The 24,189-nt window shown below is 36.7% G+C and overlaps 1 protein-coding gene across 1 annotated transcript; it reads right to left on the bottom strand.

Moving 5' to 3' along the window:
- Positions 1-21,753: 21,753 nt before the first annotated feature.
- LOC107891413 (phenylacetaldehyde reductase-like) lies at positions 21,754-22,204 on the bottom strand. Its single transcript, XM_041100219.1, has 2 exons — positions 22,066-22,204; positions 21,754-21,983 (listed from the first exon to the last, which is right to left on the bottom strand). Exons 1-2 carry the CDS (start codon positions 22,202-22,204, stop codon positions 21,754-21,756), a joined length of 369 nt encoding a protein of 122 aa, XP_040956153.1.
- Positions 22,205-24,189: the final 1,985 nt, after the last annotated feature.

Below are 24,189 nucleotides of genomic sequence, written 5' to 3'. Positions count from 1 at the left end.
GTCTTAATCTTCTGAAGGTGAATTTTCCCCTTATCAATAATTTCCCGCACAAAATGGAAACGTACGTCGATATGCTTTGTACGTGCATGATAGACTTGATTCTTTGCTAAATGAATAGCACTTTGACTATCACAATACACATTAATATTCTCCTGAACCAATCCCAAGGTTTTAACCATACCTTGTAACCAAATAGCTTCCTTTACAGCCTCTGTTACAGCCATGTATTCAGCTTCTGTGGTTGACAACGCAACTGTAGGCTGCAGTGTAGACTTCCAACTTATTGGTCCTCCAGCAAGAGTAAACACATAACCAGTGGTTGATCTTCGTTTGTCCAAATCACCGGCATAATCAGAATCAACGTACCCAACAACACCTTTACCAAGTGTAGTATCCTGCTTGAACAGTAATCCAATATCTATGGTCTTATGAATATACCGTAGAATCCATTTCACAGCTTGCCAATGTCCTTTTCCAGGATTATGCATATACCTGCTCACTATGCTAACTGCCTGTGAAATGTCGGGTCTTGTACACACCATTGCATACATCAAGCTACCTACTGCATTAGAATACGGAACTTGTAACATGTATTCTTTTTTCGTATTTGTCAAAGGAGATAGTTGTGCAGAAAGCTTGAAATGAGAAGCCAACGGGGTACTTACAGCTTTAGTCTGCTCGTTCATGCCAAACTTCTGTAGTATCTTCTTTAAATATTGCTTCTGAGACAAACTAACTCTGCCATGAGCTCTATCCCTACATATTTCCATGCCAAGGATCTTCTTAACTTCACCTAGATCTTTCATCTCAAACTCAAGGTTGAGTTGAGTCTTCAATCTCTCAATTTCAACTTTACTCTTAGATGCTATCAACATATCATCAACATATAAGAGCAAGTATACGAAAAATCCTTCTTGTAGCTTCTGAAAATACACGCAATGATCAAATTTACTTCTTGTATACCTTTGCCCTTTCATGAATTGATCAAATCGCTTGTACCACTGCCTCGGAGATTGTTTCAATCCATAAAGCGACTCTGTCAGTTTGCAAACTCAATTTTCTTTATCAGCAACCTTGAATCCATCTGACTGAGTCATATAGATTTCCTCTTCCAAATCACCGTGTAAAAATACGGTCTTCACATCGAGCTGAACTAGTTCAAGATCATATTGCGCAACCAAGGCTAGCAAAATTCGAATAGACGAATGCTTCACAACTGGAGAAAATACTTTATTGTAGTCAATTCCTTCTTTCTGAGCGTAACCCTTTGCTACCAATCTAGCCTTGTATCGAACTTCATTTTTATCAGGAAATCATTCCTTCTTTGCATATACCCATTTGCATCCAATTGCCTTCTTTCCTTTAAGTAGTGTCACCAACTCCCAAGTCCTATTTTTATGAAGAGACTGAATTTCTTCATTCATAGCTTGCTTCCACTTTACACCATCAGAGTTACTTCTTGCTTCTGTGTAAGTAGAAGGAACATCATCATCTGCAATTGGAAGTGCATAGGCCACCATATCATCAAAGCGAGCAGGCATACGAATCTCTCTTCTTGGCCTTCTATATGCAATTGAATCATGTTGCTGTAGAAGTTCTTGGGTCAAAACTTCTTCATCATTTGTTCCTTCAATATTAGCTGGATCATCATTAACCTTTTCAAGCTCCACCTGCTGCAAAGTGCCACTGGTTGTGTTATCCTTTTGTGAAACATTATTCTTCATCATGGTTGATTCATCAAAAGTCACATCTCTACTGAAAATTATTTTCCTTGTATCAGGACACTAGAGACGGTATCCTTTTACTCCACCAGTTATACCCATGAATAATGCTTTCTTTGCTCTTGGGTCTAACTTAGATTCTTTTACATGATAATATGCAGTGGAACCAAAAACATGTAAAGAATCATAATCAGTAGCAGGTTTACCAGTCCACCTCTTCATAGGAGTTTTTCCATTTATTGCAGCTGATGGCAACCGATTAATTAGATGGCACGCATATGTAACTGCCTCAGCCCAAAATTCTTTACCCAGTCCAGCATTGGACCACATACATCGAACTTTCTCCAGTATAGTCCGATTCATACGTTCTACCACCCCATTCTGTTGTGGTGTATCTCGAACAGTGAAGTGTCGTACAATACCTTCATCGTGACATACTTGTAGAAATGGATCATTATTGTACTCAGTACCATTGTCTGATCGAAATCGTTTGACTTTTCGACCAGTCTGGGTCTCCACCATCTTCTTCCATTTCAAAAATACATCCAAAATTTCATTTTTCCTTTTCATTAGATACACCCATACTTTTCTTGAATATCATCAACAAAAGTAACAAAATAGTGCATACCTCCCAAAGAAGCCACTTTAGTAGGTCCCCACACATCACTGTGAACGTAGTCCAGAATTCCTTTTGTATTGTGAATTGCTGAACCAAATTTTATCCTCGTCTGCTTGCCCAGAACACAATGTTCACAGAATTCCAATTTGCAAGAATTTGCACCTTTCAACAAGCCATGCTTTGCCAAACTCTGCAAAGCTTTTTCACCAGCATGTCCCAATCGCATATGCCATAACCTGGTAGCCTCTGAATCTGCATCTTTCGTAGAAGCTGTTGATGTTGATCCAATAACTGTACTTCTATTTAAATAGTACAGATTATTCCTTCTTGTGCCTTTCATCACCGTCAATACCCCAGCTACTACCTTTAGTAATCCATCTCTCAAAGTGATTGTGAGCCCTTTAGATTCTAGGACCCTTAATGAGATAAGATTTTTCTTCAAGCTAGGTATGTAGCGAACATCTGTCAAAACTTGAATTGAGCCGTCGTGATTCTTCAATTGGATTGTACTTACTCCCATTGTCTTACAAGCGCTATCATTGCCCATAAAAACAACTCCACCTTCTAGTTCTTTAAGACTAGAAAACCAGTCCTTATTAGGACACATATGGTAAGTACATCCCGAATCCAAAATCCACTCATCTGTATGACATGCCATTGCCATGCCAACCAAGCTAAAGTCTGACTCCTCATCATGCTCCGCTACACATGCATCAAAAATAGCTTTACCCTTTTGTAACTTAGGACAATTCTTTTTCCAATGCCCATTCTCACGACAAAAAGCACATTCATCTTTGGCAGGTCTCCCTTTGGACTTACTCCTTCTACCAGATTTGTTGCTGCGCGAACGACCTCTTACTGTTAAGACTTCTGTAGATGTATCTCTGTGATCTTTTTTATCTTTCTTTCGAGTCTCAGATCTATACAACGCACTACAGACTGCATCAAATGTGATTGTATCATTCCCATGAAGCAATGTGGTGGTAAGATGATCATATTCATCAGGCAGAGAATTCAACAACAGTAATGCCTTGTCTTCATCTTCAAATTTCTCATCCAAATTTAGCAAGTCTGCTAAAATTTTATTGAATGAGTTCACATGATCATTCATCGACATACCGGGTGCATACGTGAATCGATAAAGTTTCTTTTTCATATAAAGCCTATTTTCAAGACTTTTTGTTAGAAACTTTTCTTCCAGTGTATCCCACAACTTCTTCGCTGATGTCTCCCTCATGACAGAGTACTTCTGCTCTTTGGCCAAACATAGGCGAATTGTTCCACATGCCTGTCTATTGATCTTGGCCCACTTCTTGTCATCCATCTTGTCAGGTTTTTCTTCAAGGGCTATATCCAGCTCTTGCTGACATAAGACATCCAGGATCTCACATTGCCACATACCAAAATTATTGGTACCATCAAATTTTTCTACTTCAAATTTCGCATTGGTCACAGTAGTCTTTGTTGATGACGATGACTTTTCCATTTTTTCTCCTCAATCCCAACTACAGTAAGTGAACAGTGCCGTGAACGATCGTATTCCCTAAGTACGAATCAAGCTCTGATACCAATTGTTGTGCGGAAGCGTGTAAAAGAGTAAAATTATTGTACTAAAAAATCACACTAAGTTCAATTCCCAGGAAAGAGAGGTGGATCACAAGGATCGCTTAAGTACCAAGTCTTTCCTAGCCAGAATATCCCTCAATCGTAATTTAATAGAACAATAAATCACTACAATCACACTCACAATTCATGCAGAATAATACAATAAAGAACACAAGAATTTAACGAAGTTTAACAAATTTTGCCTACGTCCTCGGGCACTACCAAATATATTTCACTCCAAAATACAAGTGAGAATTTACAAAGAGAGAGAGAGAAAATAATGCCTTAAGTAGAGAATGGCAAGTTTGAGATACAGAATGAGAGATGGTCATGCTTATTTATAGTTGAGGTTCAGGGATCAACTTGCAAAGTCACTTTACAATTAGGGACCATATATTGCAAATATCTCAGATTTTATTATGCTAATATCTCGATACCCATATCTTTGACTTTCCAATATTTGATACCCATATATTTGATTTTCCATAAATATGGATAATTCCTAATAGATAGGTAAAATGTATATTATGAGTTTTTTCATGGTTTCATCGTTTGACTACATTAAATTTAGAGAATTAAGTTGGGTATCCACCATGAATTCCTCAATCATTGGGCTTAAAACTCATCCCCCTCGACGAATCAAGAACCATTTTTCTACTTAACCCTTTGGTTAGTGGATCAGTTAGGTTCCTTTCAAACCTCAAGCACTTCAAAGCGAGTACTCCATTCTTCAATGAAGAAATCTCTATGAGTAGATTCCTAAGCAACTTAGCCTCTTGCCCAGCTCAGTCAAGAGTTATAAACTTAGATTCCATCATGGAGCGAGCAATACACGTCTATTTAACAAACTTCCAAGAAATAACTGCTCCACCAAAATAAAGGCATACCCACTTGTAAAGCTAACTTTACCAGTTACCTAGTTTGCATCACAACATCCCTCTAGAACTGTAGGGCATTCGACAAATTCCAGCTTCCAAGTTATTGTACTTTAATTTCATTCAAGACCATTTGGGAAAGCTCAACCTTGATAACTAAATTACAAACCATGACACTCCTCCACTTACTATGCCAATGCCCTCAACGACATGAAGCCACACTTTTAGTAACTTTATTGCACCGAGTTGGCATTTTTATCTCAAGTCCATCTTGGGTCTTCAAGACCTAAAGTTATGATCCATTCAACGCACATCAGACATTCAATTTTTGGTGTAGTCTTCTCTATACCTATTCCTCCACCAAACACTCGAACTCAATGCCATAACACATAATCATCAAGTTACAATCTTGAGGAACCCTTAATGGTATAACCCTTTGTCGACCGAATATTACCATGTCTTTGATACTCAAAAGGCATCCCTCTGGATGTGGCACCAACCACACTCTTGTGGCATCCCATTGGATGCGTGTCTCTGGACGTGTTTTATGCCAACTGCCCCTTGCGACACCAAAAGTTCTCAACATGGGAAATTCAAACACATTGATCATCCTCAACTTAGTCCTTCTCGACCCCTCAATGGTCACCCCATGGGTATGGCTCTCGACCCCTCGATGGTCACCCCATTGGGTATGGTCATCTTGGCCAGCCACAACACATACGGCACCACCGAACTAAGTCGATCTCAATCTTAATTTCTGGCTTTAATGCTCATTTAAACAAAGTCTGACACCCCGCTCCTTCCTCCGTACAGTCTCATAGGTTACTTGAACAAGACATCCCCTGTTAGTTCTCTTGTTTAAGCTCCCGGACTTGATAATCCTCCAGTTTACTATAGTTAGAAATTCGGTGATGCTTCGACTAGCTCTACAAATCTCATGTATTAGTAGCTTATCATGCATTAGGGCATCGTAAGCCCTATCCCAGACACAAAGATCCAACGAACTGCTTATGGTTCTCCGGCCAACTCAAACTCAAAGGTCCTTCAACCAACTCAAACTCAAGGGTCCTTAGACCCACTTAAACTTAATAGACCTCTGACCAACTCAAATAGGAGGAGAATGCGCATCAGCGCACTCGAACTTGCATCCTCCTACATTGGCAATAATACCCATGCCAACGGAGCTAAGACTCAATCAACCCAATTTCGCTAGGCTTTCCAAGCCCAGTTTGATCGCAATGGCCCACTGGTCAACACAGATGGAGCTTACAACCACTCCAAAGCTATTTAGGCACACTCTTCACTACTTAGGTACCCTCAAATCGATTGCCTCAATAAGACACTCACTTGCTCCAATGATCCTTAAGTGTACTTTAGCTAGTTGTCTGTAAGAGCCTTCATTGGCTCCAGTAATGGGAAACAGAAACAATTCTCTTGTTTAAATAGTAGTATAATTTGCTTCTAAATTCTTTAAAATATACTACTACAAAACAAAACTGTTAGTATTGATAGGAAACCAAATTGAGTGTAAATAAAATAGCAATTCTTGTGCTGTGGAAGAACCATTGCCTTAAAAGCAAATTCACCCTAATCAGTGTAATCGTGTAGTGGAAGTTGCCCTTCAATGTTAACATAGTAATTCAACATTCGTACACCCGAATAAAGAAGATGGAACACAATTGGCATTACTCTTCTTGAAAGAAATGGAAACCAAAAAACAAAAGTAGTTGATAAAAAATAAACTGGAAGAAATTAGCGAAACCACACTAGGTTCAATTCTCAGGAAAGATTAGAGGGGTCACAGATGGTCCCGCTTAAAACTCAATCTCCTAGACATAATTTTTCTCTCGTTTAATTTCGCAGAACACTAGAATTTAAAGAACAGAAGGATGAGAAAAGTTGTTTTTCTCTTTATTTTTCTCTTGTTGTGTTTTGTCTAAAATGAAGAGAATAACCTCCTATTTATATAGTTTCCTGAAGGGCAAAGTGGTAAAATACATAGGGGCAAAAATGTAAAATTGACAGAAATAATTTCCTAAACATCTGCAACAGTCAAATAAAAATATTATTTGTTGACCAAATTTTTCTAAAACAAATTTATTTTCTAGAGAAATAATACAGAAATTTTATCTAAAAATAAACACGCGTGGTACATGTCGTAAACACAGGCTGAGCGGCGACGGCGACACATGCGTGTTAGGCCTCTATGCCTACCAATGTGGGATTGCCTTTTCTTTTACATTATCAACACTATTAACTAAAAATACACTTAAATAATAGTTAATTCTCTAACGAAAAAAAAAAACCTTGACTGTGTATGTTAAAATTTTTAAGGAACTGTGTATCTTGAATTAAAAATATATATACAAGTATTATTACATTTAATTAATTACCTTTATTACACAAAATTACATTACTTACATAATTAAGGTTTTGATATTTTCCTAAAATAAAAAAGAAAATTGATACAAAATTTTCCAATATTTCCTGTTATAAAAGGCATTGATATTGCCTTGCATAGTCAAAGTTAATATGCAATATTTTATTTTTAAAATTTTAATTACTTTCTATATTTATTTCTTACCAATTTAAGACATATACTAACAAAAATTCATTATTAAATTATAATATTAAATAAATGGTTACCATAATAAATGAAAATCCAAGCTAATTAAATTGATATTATGTACTATGATCATTATATTGTGTTTATCTATTATGTGCATCTTCCCTTACATAAATATTTTATTATACCTATAATTTATGTTATTAAATTCATTCCTAATACATTCTATGTATAAAGGTATTATTCAATAATTTTGTATTACAATTTACATAATTTCATAATTTATCCCATCAATAATTAATTGCACACTAAAAATGTTTGCTTTAAAAAACACAACATATATGAAAGATTCGGTAGAAATGGTTTTATTTACAACCAAATCATACTGCAAAAACACTATTCACCTTAATAGACTATTTGTACAACATATTAATACAAAGCCAGGTAAAAATATCATTTTCTGGCTTCCCATATATATCTACACCGAAAAAAAGGGGAAAATGTTGGGTTATGATAAAAAATTTTAACTCGTTAAAGAATAAATTAGACCTGATCATGGGTCGGATCACTCGTCTAAATTTAAAGGTTAGCTTGAAAAATAAGAGGGCCTGGGCAAAAACATATGCCAAAAAAATGTGTTTTGACAAAAAAATAAGGCTCATTTTTTAACGGGTTGGGTCTCTAGTAAGATTTTTTAGCTCGAGCTCGATCCAACCCGAATTAGCTTAAACTTTCTTTTTTGTTGTTGTTTGTTAGTGTTTTGCTGCTATTTGTTATTATATTGCTACTATTTTGTTGTTATTATTTAAATATTGTATAACTCTTATTTTATTGTTAATTTTAGTACTATTTTAGATGCATTTATTTATTAAGTTGTAACTATCTTAGTGTAAACAAAAATTTATTTTTATAAAGACTAAAAAAATGTGGGTAAATATTTTGTAATTCTTTAATTATTTTTGAAGAAATTCATGGTAAACAAAAATTTTATAAAGTTAACATACACAACTAGTCTGTGCATCACACAATACAAACTAGTTAATATCTAAACCAATTATTAGTTTAGTTAAACTACTCGCCATTAACTTTAGATTTCCTAATCACTTGTAATTAAACATGAATTTTCATACACCTTAAATTTTATAGGAGGAAAGGAGCATTTTTTATATCCTTATATTCATTATGCTTAGCATTGAATAGACGAAATATTCACCCTATTAACATCTCAAATCAATGATAAATTCGATTTGAATCATTGAAAATTCAAATCAACATTACTAAACTAATAATAACATTTTAAAACTAAAGAAAAGAGCAAATCTTTTCAATAATCCTAAATTGAGTGTTACCTAAAAATTAAAAAAAAGAATTGAAGTAATCACTCTCAAATCAAAAAAAAAAAAAAAAGAAAAACTAAAAACTAAACTTTACATCTCTCTCCCCTTTAACTCTATGATTATTCTATGTTTGACAAGGGCTGGGCTTTTAGGGTTAACACATGGTTTAGAGGGAATATAGAAAGTTGACATCAACTCCACGAGTTTTTGCTGATGCCTTATCCTTCCACTCATTTTCATTCAAATTCATCTTAATCTACATAAAAACCATGTAATCACTTGCGCAAAAATAAAAACTAACAATATTTAAGCACATGAAATGCAAAATATCTAAAATGCTATGACAACAAGAAACAAAGTAAATCCAACCTAAAAAAGGCTTATTATGATCAACATTTTTACCTCTCCTCAAATAAAATTAGTTTCAGATTAAAAACAAAACAAACACACGATCAACTAAACTTAGTGCTTTGATTACTCAATTATGATTTATACCATTTGTAATTGAATCCCTTTAAGTCAACGCTACACATTAAATTACATTAATGGCTCTGCAATATAAAATTCTAAAGGTTTAGTGGGGCATTTCCAATTGTTTACCTTGTTGATTCTGGCTTCTTCCTTTATTGCTACTGTGTATTTTTTATGCGTGAGGTTAGATATGGGCAAGGGTTCAATTTAAATAACAAAAATTATTTTAAAACAGGTTTTTCTGAACAGCCTAACTTGACCCCAAAACAGGCTTGGCTCAACCCATCGACCCATGAAAAGTATTTTGAAAAACAAATAAATTAAATACTCGATTTGTATTAGATATTATAATTATTTAACTTTATTTTTTACCTAACTAATATTTAGATACCATTTATACTTAGATATTTCAATCACTAAACTTTATGTTTACCAAATTAATATATAGATACTACTTTGTATTAGTTTACCAAATTAAATTAAAAATGTTACTAAATTTATAATAAAAAATTACAAAGTCTATAAAAGAATCCAATTTAAAAAATCTTTGAAAAACTTTGGGGGCCAAGCAGAAATTTGTCCTTTTTTTAAAACACTAATTATAATATCAAAATTTTAAGAGACTTTTAAAGAAATATTACAACATTTAGGGTTGGACGGCTCCCAACCCCTCTAAATTCGCTTCGGAAATGGATATGAGCAAGTTGAAGGGAAAAGCGACTCGGATCAATGAAATTTTGTTTTTTAACAAAGCTTCGATCCTTATTCTAGGTTAAGGCAAGCTATTCGGAGGATATTATTGATGCTCGATGGTGGGATGACCCTTTAAATATTTCTTCACCAGTTGGCCATAAAGGTGTTCGCTACTATGCTTGTTGGTGTCCTTCGGCACAAGGGTCTCTGAAATTTAATATCGACGAAGCCTCAAGGTAAGTCCAAGGCAAGCTGGTTGCGAAGGAGTCCGACCTTGGTAAGCTACTGGATATTTTTTCGTGTCATTTAGGAAACGTTGAGGCTGAGCTTTTGGCCATAAAACAAGCCGTGGAGATTTTTGCTAATTCTGAATGGGTTGGGAGCAAAGAGCTAGGTATAGTGAGACTTTTTAAAGATACTGATAGATTTAAGTCACTGATCGGAAATGTTAGACTAGTTTTTGCATATAGAGAGGTCAATAGCTGGGAAGATTCACTAGCAAAATCTGGTATTGACCGATAATCTGTGCTTCTGGTGTAACTCCTGTATTGAACTGTATGTTTATTTCTCTAGTCTTAATATATTTTAATGATTGAGAAAGAAAAACCTTGATCTCTTAGATTTCTAAGATAAACTAAAAAATTATTGAATGGTTTATAGGTCACCAAACTTTAAGTAGATTGGACTGTTGGGTATGGGTCCCACTATGTGGGAAACCCATATTTTCTGGCACAAATGTTTTGCCTTCCTTTTTCTTTTGGTTTTGTCAAAAGCCAATTTTTTGGCTTATTAACGGGAGTGGGCAGAAATTTTTCTGCAGAGAGCTAAAGAAAAAATAGAGAGAAAGAGAATAGAAAAAAATTAGATTTTCAAGCTTGGTGCAGCAGTGATCAACTCTTCGATCGAAGGTCCATCCGTGGTTCGATTGAGCTGATTGTTGGACAGCAGCTAGGTGATAAGGTGTTCTTGACTTTGTACGGTCGGATTTTTCATCCGAGTCTTGTAGCGTCGGAAATACCCATTTTTCAGCAGCTACGTTTTTTGGTGATGTTCTCTCATTTTTCTCTCTTTTGCTAAAGATTACATGTTGTTAGCCTTGTCGGAGTTGAATGCTTGTTGTAGGCTTGATATTGTGATCTTGTAGTTGAACATTTGATGATAGTGGAGCTCTTTATCGGACTCTAAAGTCCCGTGGTTTTTACCCTTAATTTAGAGGGGTTTTCCACGTAAAAATATCGGTGTCTCTATTTATTTTTGTTGTGGTTGCATTAGTTGATTTGTGGTTGATTAAGGTTGCTAGAGAACATATCTTGTGCTATTGTGCTTGCCATAATTTTTACAGGAGTTATAAGGAGAGAAAGAACACCGGTTGTGCTTTCGCTTTGTTTCGGTTGTTCGGTTTCTTCCCAACAAACTGGTATCAGAGCTTGGTTATTGTGTCAGATAATTATGGAAATTAATACGAGCAAGATGATTATGTTGAATGGCACAAATTATCAACTTTGGCGGAATAAAATGAAGGACTTGTTGTTTGTGAAGGCTTTGCATCTTCCGGTCTTTACTACTCAAAAACCCGATTCGAAAAGTGATGAAGAATGGGAATTTGAGCATCAACAAGTGTGTGGCTTTATTCGGCAATTTGTTGAAGAAAATGTTTACAATCACATTGATCAGGAGACACATGCTCGAACATTGTGGGAGAAGCTTGAAAGCTTGTATGCTTCGAGGTCGGGCAATAACAAGTTATTTTTGCTGAAGAAAATGATGGCGCTGAAATATAAAGAAGGAATGTCTATAGCTGACCATGTTAGTGAATTTCAGAGTATGATGAATCAGTTGCTTGGTATGGGTGTCAAATTTGATGACGAGATTTTAGGACTTTGGTTGCTTGCTACTCTACCAGACTCTTGGGAGACCTTTCGAGTCTCACTCATTAATTCTGCCCCACAGGGTATTATTACTTTGGATTTGGCTAAGAGTGGTGTGTTGAATGAAGAGGTTAGAAGAAGATCTCAGGGTTCTACATCACAGTCCGAGGTGTTGGTTATCGAGAACAGGGGGAGAAACAGAGACAAAGATGGAAAGGGTAGAGATAAAAGCCGAAGCAAGTCAAGATCGAGATACAAGAATCTTGAGTGTCATCATTGTGGTAAGAAAGGCCATATCAAGAAATATTGCTTCAAGTGGAAGAAAGAGAACAAAAGTGGTGGTGATAAACACGACCGGAATGACGATGAAAAATCCGAGCGTGTTGCTACTGTTACTCGTGAAGATTTGTTAGTTATTTGTGATCAGAATTTGGTCAACCTAGCATGCGACGAGACTAGTTGGGTGATTGATACTGGTGCATCACTTCATGTCACGTCGAGGAAGGAATTCTTCACATCTTATACTCCTGGTGATTTTGGGGTATTGAAGATGGGTAATGATGGTTTGGTTTCGGTTATTAGTATGGGAGATGTTAGCTTGGTAAGTAACAATGGAACAAAGTTAACTCTCAAGGATGTCAGACATGCACCGGATGTCCGTTTGAATTTGATTTCTGCAGGAAAGCTTGATGATGAGGGATTCTGTAACACCTTCAGTGAAGGGCAGTGGAAGCTGACTAAAGGCTCCTTGGTTGTGGCTCGAGGAAAGAAGAGCTCAAATTTGTACTTGATGCAAGCTTTGACTTCTCGAGAGACGGTGAATGTGACACTGAATGACAACTCAACTGAGTTGTGGCATAAACGACTCAGTCACATGAGTGAGAAGGGGCTTAACTGTTTAGCGAAGAAGAATCAACTTTCAGGTTTAAAGAATGCTATACTGAAGAATTGTACTCATTGTCTAGCAGGAAAGCAGAAAAGAGTTTCATTTAGAAGCCATCCTCCTCATAGGAAATCAGAGTTGCTAGAGTTGGTCCATTCAGATGTTTGTGGTCCGATAAAAGTAAGATCACATGGTGGTGCACTTTACTTTGTGACTTTCATTGATGATTGTTCAAGAAAGCTATGGGTTTACACTTTGAAGTCTAAAAATCAAGTCTTTGAGGTGTTTAAACAGTTTCAAGCATCAGTTGAAAGGGAAACTGGGAAGAAGTTGAAGTGCATTCGTACTGATAATGGTGGCGAGTACACAGGGTCGTTTCATGAGTATTGTCTGCGACAGGGAATCAGACATCAGAGAACACCACCAAAGACTCCACAGTTAAATGGGTTAGCTGAAAGAATGAACCGAACATTGATTGAGAGAGTCAGATGTTTGTTGTCAGATGCAAAGTTACCAAGATCGTTTTGGGCTGAAGCTTTGAATACAGTGACACATGTGATAAATCTGTCTCCTAGTGTTCCTTTGAAAGGTGATGTGTCAGATAGAGTTTGGTTTGGTAAAGACGTGTCATATGATCACCTACGTGTGTTCGGTTGTAAAGCATTTGTTCATGTTCCAAAGGATGAAAGATCCAAGTTGGATGCCAAGGCTCGACAATGCATTTTTATTGGTTATGGTCTAGATGGTGAGTTTGGTTATAGACTCTATGATCCAGTTCAGAAGAAACTCGTGAGAAGCAGAGATGTTGTCTTCATTGAGGATCAGACCATTGATGACATTGATAAGACGGAGAAAGTGGATTCACAAGGTAGTGGTGACTTGATCGATGTGAATCCGGTTCCCCTAGACTCTTCACCAGATCCTATCCAGGATGATGTGCATGGTGATGTTAGTGGTGACCATCAGACTATAGGTGACTTTGATACTCCCATGGATGATGTTGTGAATGATCAACAACAAGCACCTATAGCTCCACCAGCAGTTCCACTTCGAAGGTCTTCTAGAGATCGACGATCTTCTGTCAGGTATTCTCCTGATGAATATGTTCTTTTGACTGACGGGGGAGAACCTGAATGTTATGAAGAGGCTATGGAGAGTGAATGCAAAGATCAGTGGGTTGAAGCGATGAAAGGCGAACTTCAATCATTGCATGAGAACCATACTTTTGAATTGGTGAAACTGCCTAAGGGCAAAAGAGCTTTGAAGAATCGGTGGGTTTACAGGTTGAAGCAAGAAGAGAAGTCTTCATCTCCACGATACAAAGCTAGATTGGTCGTCAAGGGTTATACTCAGAAAAAGGGGGTTGATTTTGAAGAAATATTTTCTCCGGTTGTGAAGATGTCCTCTATCAGAACTATACTGAGTTTGGCAGCTTGTTATGACCTAGAGGTTGAACAAATGGATGTGAAAACTGCTTTTCTTCATGGTGACTTGGAAGAAGAGCTTTACATGGAGCAGCCAGAGGGTTTTGTTGCACAAGGGAAAGAGGACTATGTGTGCAGATTGAAGAAGAGCTTGTATGGTTTGAAGCAAGCTCCAAAGCAATGGTACAAGAAGTTTGAGTCTGTTATGGGGGAGCAAGGCTACAAGAAGACTACTTCTGATCATTGTGTGTTTGTTAAAAGATTCTCTGGTGATGATTTTATTATTCTTTTGCTCTATGTTGATGATATGCTTATTGTTGGTCAGAATGCTTCTAGAATTGAGAAGTTGAAACAAGAGTTGAGTAAATCCTTTGCAATGAAGGATTTGGGGCCAGCAAAGCAAATTCTTGGCATAAGACTGACACGTGATAGAAAGGCCAAGAAATTATGGTTATCACAAGAGAGGTACATTGAGAAAGTACTTCAAAGGTTTAGTATGGACAAAGCTAAAGCGGTGAATACTCCCTTTGCTATGCACTTTAGATTGAGTGTTAAGCATAGTCCTTCCACAGAAAAGGAGAAGGAAGAGATGCAGAAAATTCCTTACTCTTCAGCCGTGGGTAGTTTGATGTACGCAATGGTTTGCACGATACCAGACTTGGCTTATGCCGTTGGTACAGTTAGTCGGTTTCTTTCTAATCCAGGCAGAGAGCATTGGAATGCAGTGAAGTGGATTATGAGGTATCTTCGTGGCACTTCCAACATGAAACTTTGTTTCGGCAATGAGAAACCTGTTCTTGTTGGGTATACAGATTCAGACATGGCCGGAGACATTGACTCGAGGAGATCTACTTCAGGTTACTTAATCACTTATGCAGGGGAGCTGTGGCATGGCAATCGAGACTGCAAAAGTGTGTTGCATTGTCCACCACCGAATCAAAGTTCATTGCAGCAACCGAAGCGTGTAAGGAGATGCTTTGGATGAAGAAGTTTGTGCATGAGCTTGGTTTTACTCAGGAGAAGTATGTCCTGTACTGTGATAGCCAGAGTGCTATTCATCTTGGTAAGAACTCAACTTTTCATGCTAGATCTAAGCATATTGATGTGAGGTACCATTGGATACGAGATGTTCTTGAAGCTAAGCTGTTAGAGCTTGAGAAGATACACACTAATGATAATGGTGCTGATATGTTGACGAAGGCCTTACCAAGAGGAAAGTTTGAAGCATGTTGTTTGACCTCCGGCATGGAGGCATTCCCCACATAGTTGGAGGGGGAGATTTGTTGGGTATGGGTCCCACTATGTGGGAAACCCATATTTTCTGGCACAAATGTTTTGCCTTCCTTTTTCTTTTGGTTTTGTCAAAAGCCAATTTTTTGGCTTATTAACGGGAGTGGGCAGAAATTTTTCTGCAGAGAGCTAAAGAAAAAATAGAGAGAAAGAGAATAGAAAAAAATCAGATTTTCAAGCTTGGTGCAGCAGTGATCAACTCTTCGATCGAAGGTCCATCCGTGGTTCGATTGAGCTGATTTTTGGACAGCAGCTAGGTGATAAGGTGTTCTTGACTTTGTACGGTCGGATTTTTCATCCGAGTCTTGTAGCGTCGGAAATACCCATTTTTCAGCAGCTACGTTTTTTGGTGATGTTCTCTCATTTTTCTCTCTTTTGCTAAAGATTACATGTTGTTAGCCTTGTCGGAGTTGAATGCTTGTTGTAGGCTTGATATTGTGATCTTGTAGTTGAACATTTGATGATAGTGGAGCTCTTTATCGGACTCTAAAGTCCCGTGGTTTTTACCCTTAATTTAGAGGGGTTTTCCACGTAAAAATATCGGTGTCTCTATTTATTTTTGTTGTGGTTGCATTAGTTGATTTGTGGTTGATTAAGGTTGCTAGAGAACATATCTTGTGCTATTGTGCTTGCCATAATTTTTACAGGAGTTATAAGGAGAGAAAGAACACCGGTTGCGCTTTCGCTTTGTTTCGGTTGTTCGGTTTCTTCCCAACATGGACTTCTAAAATATTTCAAGAATTGAATCAATTCTAGTTGATTACGAACAACTTAAACAAATCCTTATCTACAAGCTGTAACAGTCACACCTAACAAAAAGATAAAATAAAATAACCTAGTGTTTTACAAAATTCCTCCATAATCACAATTATATATAAAAAGGATGCAGTAAAGACTAAATTTAATTACAATTGCATAATCTTTATAAGATTAACTCTATATTTTCTAACAAGTCTAATATATATATATCCATGATATGAAAATAAATGCGACTATCTATGTTTGAGTCTTGCTAGGGCTATAAACTGAGAACTTAATATCTGAAAGGATTAATGCTTACAAGCCACCTGCCAAAAGGGCCAAAATCTCCATTCTCAAGTAAAAATGAACACCAAAATAAATAAATAAATAAAAGAATGTAGCAAATACCAACCATTTATTTCTTACAGAGACTGCAAAATTAAGAGCTGAAGAGAGAGTCCTCAAAAATCAACAAATCCCTTTTCCTTCAAGCTTTCAACCGTTTCCTTGAGACTTACATCCAAAAGGAATTAATTCTATACCTAAACTTCTTGCTTTTTCCTTGGAGACCTGATATGTTGGCACATAAGGCCTGTCATCTGCACATCTGCCAATATTTACCAAAACAAAACTCCGTTTCAAACATATTTAGATGGTTTCTTTATAGGGTTGGATTTGATTATTTAAAGAATTGCAAAAAAGGGGGGGAAAAACCATACAATGATAACATGATAAGCTTTTGGGTTAAGACAAAGGCAAGTTTGCTGTAGTTGAATGATTAATATTTGGAGAAATAAAACAAAAAAAATGATAAAGAATATAATGGAGAAGAGAAATAAATTTTGTATGGAAAAATTCTTTCAAATAATCTTTTATTTCAAGCACACAAAGTTAATGATTCTTCATCACATACAACTCTTTATATAGGAGTTGTAAGTGACTATTCATCTATATCACTATATGCTAGGAGTTGTGACTATTCATGCATGTGTGTATCTTTTCATATTCATGCCTCTTAACTTTTCATCTTCAAGTCTCTTCACTATTCATATTCAAGTTTTTTCGCTTTTCATATTCAAGTCTCTTCACTCTTCTAACTTTTCATAATTTATTTGTGCAAGGTTAATTTAATTATGTGCCAACAATGCCTCCCTTAAATTAAACTTGCTTTGAACTCCCAACCTTTCAACATTTTCTTGAAGACTTGTCCACTTAGAGGCTTTGTGAAGATATCAGTCATCTGATCTTCCGTCTTGCAATATTCAACTTGAACATCACCATTATTCACTAGTTCCTTCAAGAAGTGATATCGAATGCGAATGTGTTTTGTCCTTCTATGAAGAACTGGATCTTTTGTGACCGAAATAGTAGAACTATTGTCACAAAACAAAATTGTTGACTTGCTTTGCTTCTGCTTAAGACTTTCCAAAATTCCACGTAACCAAATCAATTGACATCCTGCATAAGATGCAGCAATATATTCAGCTTCTGTCGTCGAAAGCACCACAATTGATTGTTTCTTTGAACTCCATGAAACTGCACCACTACCAAGGTGAAAAACATAACCAGAAGTGCTTCTGCTATCATCAATGCTTCCTGCTAAATCACTATCCGTATAACCAATGAGATCAACTAATGTATTAGCTTTATAGAAAATTCCATAATCAATGGTTCCCTTCACATATCTCAATATTCTCTTGGCAGCCTCCCAGTGATTGGAGTAAGGTTTCTCCATGAATCTACTTACCAAGCTAACAGCATACACGATATCAGGCCTTGTCGAAGTCAGATACATCAACTTCCCAACCAAACTTCTGAATATGGTGGAATTGACAAGCTTTCCTTCACCCTCTTTAGATAACTTCAGACCTGTAATGCATGGAGTAGAGACTGGATTTGCATTTTCCATCATGAATTTTTTAGAACTTCCTTTGCGTAGCTCTCTTGTGAAATAAAAATACCTTTCTCGGATTGATGAACTTCAATGCCAAGAAAATGATGAAGTTCTCCCAAATCTGTCATCTTAAATTCTGCCATCATTGAGTGCTGAAATTCTTTCAACATCTTCACATCATTTCCTGTGAAAATAAGATCATCAACGTAGAGACTTACAACCATGAATCTTCCTTGATAATTGCCTTTGATGTAGAGAGTATGCTCATATGGAGATTTCTGGAATCCACACTTCTGAAAATAAGAATCGATGCGGCTGTACCATGCTCTAGGTGATTGCTTCAACCCGTACAAAGCTTTCTTCAACTTGTAAACTTTTTCTTCTTCTCCTTTTTTGACAAACCCTGGTGGTTGATCAACATAGACTTCTTCTTTGAGAACACCATTCAAAAACGCAGATGTTACGTCCATTTGGAACATTTTCCAATTGTTTTGGGCAGCAAGAGAAATAAGTAACCAAACTGTCTCAAGTCTTGAAACTGGAGCAAATACCTCTGTAAAATCTTCTCCTTCCTTTTGCTTGTATCCTTTTGCAACCACTCTTGCCTTGTACTTGTTGATAGAGCCATTCGGATTCATCTTTGTCTTGTACACCCATTTGACTCCAATTGAATTCTTGTGCGGTGGTAAATCTGTGAGTTCCCATGTATCATTGTTTTCAATAGAGCAAATCTCTTCTTTCATGGCTTTCCTCCATATTTCTTCTTGATATGCATCATCAAAAGAAATTGGATCTTTTCCTGCAAAGAAGGCAAAGAATACAACATCATTTTGCACAACTTCATCCGTTACATCATATAACTCTTGAATGCTTCTCGTTTTTCGGATCGGGCTGGATGAAGAAGAATTTGATGAATAACTTGGGGAAGCAGGAGGATTTCCTACTTGAGCACCATCTTCAGCATTCTCAATTACTGCCTCTTCTTCTTCTTCAAGTTCAAAAGGAAAAATTGGCAAATTTTCCTTTTTAACTTCCATATCTTCAAACATGGAATTTTCATCAAACCGAACATCTCGGCTTATCACAATCTTCTTTTTCACCGGATTGTACAACTTGTATGCCTTACTTCTTTCACTATAGCCAATGAAAATGCATTTCTCTGACTTGTCATCCAACTTGCTTCTCATTGCATCTGGAATATGAGAGTAGGCAACACTCCCAAATACTCTAAGATGACTAACACTAGGCTTTATACCATACAACGCCTCATGTGGTGTGCAATTCTCCAAGCTTCTTGTTGGTGATCTATTTATAAGATAAACTGCACAAGAAACAATTTCAGCCCAAAATCTTCTTGATAACCTCTTCTTCTTAAGAAGACATCTAGCCATTTCCATAATTGTTCTGTTCTTTCTTTCACACACACCATTTTGCTGAGGTGTATGGCGAACTGTCATTTCATGCCGGATGCCACTATCTCGACAATATTTCTCAAATTCTTTTGAAAAATATTCACCTCCACGATCTGTACGCAAGGTGTTAATTTTTAGCCCAGTAAAGTTCTCCACTTCTGCCTTGAAATCTTGGAATCTCTGAAAAGCCTCTGATTTTTCTTGGACACAATACACCCATATCTTTCTTGAGTAATCATCAATGAAAGAGATAAAGTAACGATTACCTCCCAAAGATGAAACTGTCATTGGACCACAAAGATCTGAGTGAATAAGTTGCAATGGTCTTCTTGCTTTCCACGAGGATTGAGAAGGAAAAGCAATTTTGTGTTGCTTTCCAAGTTGACATGCTTCACAAACATCATCAAGCCGATCGATTTTTGGTAAACCTCTAACCATCATCTTCCTTGAAAGCATCTTCAAATTTCCATAGTTTAAATGTCCATATCTATCATGCCATAACTTTGAAATTCCTTTATGAGCACCAATAAAACAAGACATATTCTGACTTTGAAGGGTAAGAGAGAAAAGATTATTTGATGCCACTCCAACTCTAGCAACAACCTGATTTTTCTTTGATAAATAGCAAGCCATGTCACGGAAATGAATATCATACCCCTTCTTCAAAAGATGCCCAACGCTAAGCAGATTATTTTTAAGACCAGGAACAAAATAAACTTCAGACATTTTCTCTACCCTTCCTTGCTTTGTTTTGAACTCCAACTCACCAACACCGCTAACTTTGTAAGCTTTGCCATCTCCTACTTTTACTTCTCCACAATCAGATTCAAAGAACTTCGAAAATAAATTTTTGTTACCTGTCATATGCTTGCTAGCACTACTGTCTATGTACCAGACATCATCAATCTCTCCACCATGAGATACGAGCAACAAAGTTTCTTGCTTTTGCTCTTGATTATTTTGTACTATATTAGCTTCATTTTTCTCTTCTTTTTTGTACCAGCATTCATTTGCCAAATGACCAGGTTTGCGACAATTATAACATTCAAAATAGCCACGATCTCTTCCTCTTTGATTTCCACGTCCACGTCCTCTTTGTGATCCTCTAAAATTTTGACTTTGGTTGGCTTCTTTCCATCCATTCTCCGTGCTTGCATCTTCACCTCTTTCACGAGCATTTGAGCCTCTTTCTCTAAAATTTCTTCCTCTTCCACGACCACGATCTCTCCCTCTTTGATTTTTAAAATCTCCCTTCTTCTCATTTAGAGACAACTTTGACTGGAGTGCTTGATCTAGATCAACTTCCTTTTTCTTCTTGTTTAATCTTTCTTCATGGACTTGCAACGAACCTGTGAGTTCATCAATAGTCATGGTACTCGAGTCCTTTGATTCTTCAATGGCAACCACAATGTAGTCAAATCTAGAATCTAAAGAACGGAGGATTTTCTCAACACCACGAATATCATCCATAGTTTCACCATTTCTTTTAAATTGATTGACTATGGACAAAACCCGTGAACAGTAATCAGAAACTGATTCTAACTCTGTTTTTTGCAATCTTTCAAACTCTCCTCGAAGAGTTTGCAACCGAACTCTTTTCACCTTTTCATCTCCTTTGAATGAATTTTGTAAAAATTCCCATGCTTGTTTTGCCGTGGTGGCACAAGCTATTTTTTCCTAAGCCGCTTCATATGATTGAACTCCTTGATATATCCAAAATAAGGCTTGCTGATTTTTCTTCCTTGATTTTCTTAGACTCTCTTTTTGAACTTGTGTTAATCTTTCCTCCTCTTTAGCCTCAACTTCATTATAACCTTTTTCAACAATCTCCCAAACTTCTAGAGATCCAAGAAGAGCCTTCATTTGGATACTCCATTTGCCATAATTTTCTTTGGTTAATTAGGGAACGGAAGAAAGAGGAATAGAATTGTTCATTTCGATCGAACAAGGCTCTGATACCAATTTGTAGTTGAATGATTAATATTTGGAGAAATAAAACAAAAAAAATGATAAAGAATATAATGGAGAAGAGAAATAAATTTTGTATGGAAAAATTCTTTCAAATAATCTTTTATTTCAAGCACACAAAGTTAATGATTCTTCGTCACATACAACTCTTTATATAGGAGTTGTAAGTGACTATTCATCTATATCACTATATGCTAGGAGTTGTGACTATTCATGCATGTGTGTATCTTTTCATATTCAAGCCTCTTAACTTTTCATCTTCAAGTCTCTTCACTATTCATATTCAAATTTTTTCACTTTTCATATTCAAGTCTCTTCACTCTTCTAACTTTTCATAATTTATTTGTGCAAGGTTAATTTAATTATGTGCCAACAATTGCCCCCATTTAGATACAGTAATGCTTTAAAATTTGCAAGTAAAAAACTTTCTTCTTTGGGAGTTGGAATGAAGGATATAGTTGGTGTAAGAACTTGACAACTTCCGAGTAATGCGCAACTCTTTCAACTAAACAATATCTTCCACTAGCTGATGGGATCTCAAATGCCTGGATATGTGCATTTGCTACATCTTTAACATTCACCCAACCAAATGTTGCATTCGGAAATGTCTGCACTCCTACATAAAACAATAGTGCATTTTTTTTTTCAGAAGAACGCTTTCATGTAAAGCAAGTAGTAGGCTGGCAAAAAAAAAGTACCTTTAATCAAGCTTAAAACGGCTGCAGCACCGGTATTAAGTGTTGGTTGTAAAAGAGGACCGATCACCATTCCAGGGTTTATGGCAACCATGTCAACGCCCTTTTCTTTTGAAAATTTCCAAGCAGCATCCTCAGCCATTGTTTTTGAGATTACATGCCAAAGCTGAATATATATAGCAAAGAAGAAAAAAACCTTAATTAATTAAAAATGAGGAAATTTCAGTTATTTAAAATCCCCTATATGTATGTGTGTATATATATACGAACACATACCACCAACAACAACAAAAAAGACCTTACATGTGAACATATAAGAAAAAGAAGAATTGGGAAAATTTTATTTTTTTCAAGAAAAGCTTCAAGAAGTGCTATGTTCATTCCTAGAAGTTGTGTGTCTGCCTTTATTCGTTTGAATATTATCGCAGCGGTGGGGGTTTGAATGTATCCGTGATTTGCGGTTCTTTCCCTTGGATTTTGTGTGTTCCTTTGGTGGATTTCGAAGTTTCTTTCCGATTGTTGGAAAACGGTTGGTCTAAGAGAGGGTTGACATCTTGAATGACGGTGACGTTTTTCTGTTTTCTCTTTCTTCTTTTATGGTGTTCCATTGAAAATTGTGGATGTTTCTTGATTGAATTCCATCGTGCTTGGTTTCAGTTTGTCTGACTTTTTACCTTCTATGGGGCCCATGGTAGTTTTTGTAATCCTCTGTTTGATTTTTCCACGTCCTTTGCATGAAAATGAGTTTCTTTAATTAGCTTTTTGTTCGTAGTTGTGCATGCACAGTGGCTTTTTGCATAATACTTTTTAAATTCTCTCTTTAGGGTAAATATTTGTTAGTTTAATCTGTCTTCCTCTAATGATAATGACTTTTCTTTCTTCCTGAGTGAAATGCTCTCTTTTTTTTTCCTTTTACTTGTTTTGATGCGTTTGGTTTAATTTTTCTGACGCTTTCTTGTTTTTATTTTACTAGCTTTTACTTTTTCTGTTTAAGTTTCTTTTTCATTTTCGTTATTTGTCGTTGCTTAGTAACTTGTAGCATTCTTGCGTCTTGGTTTGCTTTTCTATATTCTTTGTCGTTGTATTCTGTTCTCTATCACGTTGATAGGTTGGTCTTGGACTTGAGTCCTGGTTACAATCCTGGTAGTGTCCGGAGGAGTAGTTGTCCTGGGTAGTGGCCTAGTTTTACCATGGCTGAAGATATCAACGCGATGCTTGAAAATCTGAAGTTTTCGGAAGAAGAGTCTGTCCAGGTCATTAGTACCAATGCTGAAAACAATTTTCAAGGTTTTGAGACATGGGCGGTAGGTAAAATAATGGCGGAGGAGAAACCGAATAGGGAGGCGATGTATAGGGTTTTCAGGACATTATGGTTTACAAAAGAGGAGGTAAACTTTGTAGCCCTGAAAGAAGATGCTATTATTGTAAAATTTGGAAGTATGGAAGACAGAAGCAGAATCCTTAACCTCATGCCATGGCTGTTCGATAATTGCTTATTTGCTATGGTACCTTTTGTTAAGGGCAAAGACATAGATACCTACGACTTCAGTCTGTCCCCATTCTGGCTACGTGTTTACAATATCCCTCTGGAATACATGGATCGTCAAACCGCGTTAGATGTTGGAAATGCTATAGGGGAGCTAGTGGCGATTGATTGGAAGGATAGAAATGGGGGTTGGACTGAATTCTTAAGGTTGAAAATTAAAATAAATATCTCAAACCCAGTGCGAAGGGTTGTGAAATTCGTGGGAAGAGACGGAATCGAAATCATATGCGCCCTAAAGTACGAGAGACTACCAACCTTTTGCTACTACTGTGGTCTGATTGGACATACAGTAAAAAAGTGTAAAAGCAAGGACAGAGACTCTGGCTTTAATGTTTTAAACCTCCAATATGGAAGCTGGCTCAGAGTTAATTTTGTGGCTTCGAACCAGGAAAGAGGTATAGGGCGAAACGGAATTGAGATAATGGTCAAAAAGACACCCCCAAATGAGGACAAAGAAGGGAGTAAAACTGACACTCGGGAAGACAGTGGACAAATGGAACAGAAAAGAAACGAAAAGGGATGCGAAGAAGAGTCGGTCTCTAGCTCCCCATTGGAAAATTGATGCAACAAACCAATGCATG

This window comes from Gossypium hirsutum, chromosome D09, assembly GCF_007990345.1.
Source record: "Gossypium hirsutum isolate 1008001.06 chromosome D09, Gossypium_hirsutum_v2.1, whole genome shotgun sequence".
Taxonomy (NCBI): domain Eukaryota; kingdom Viridiplantae; phylum Streptophyta; class Magnoliopsida; order Malvales; family Malvaceae; genus Gossypium; species Gossypium hirsutum.
The sequence above is the reverse complement of the archived record's forward strand: the minus strand, read 5'-3'. Positions and strand labels throughout refer to the sequence as shown.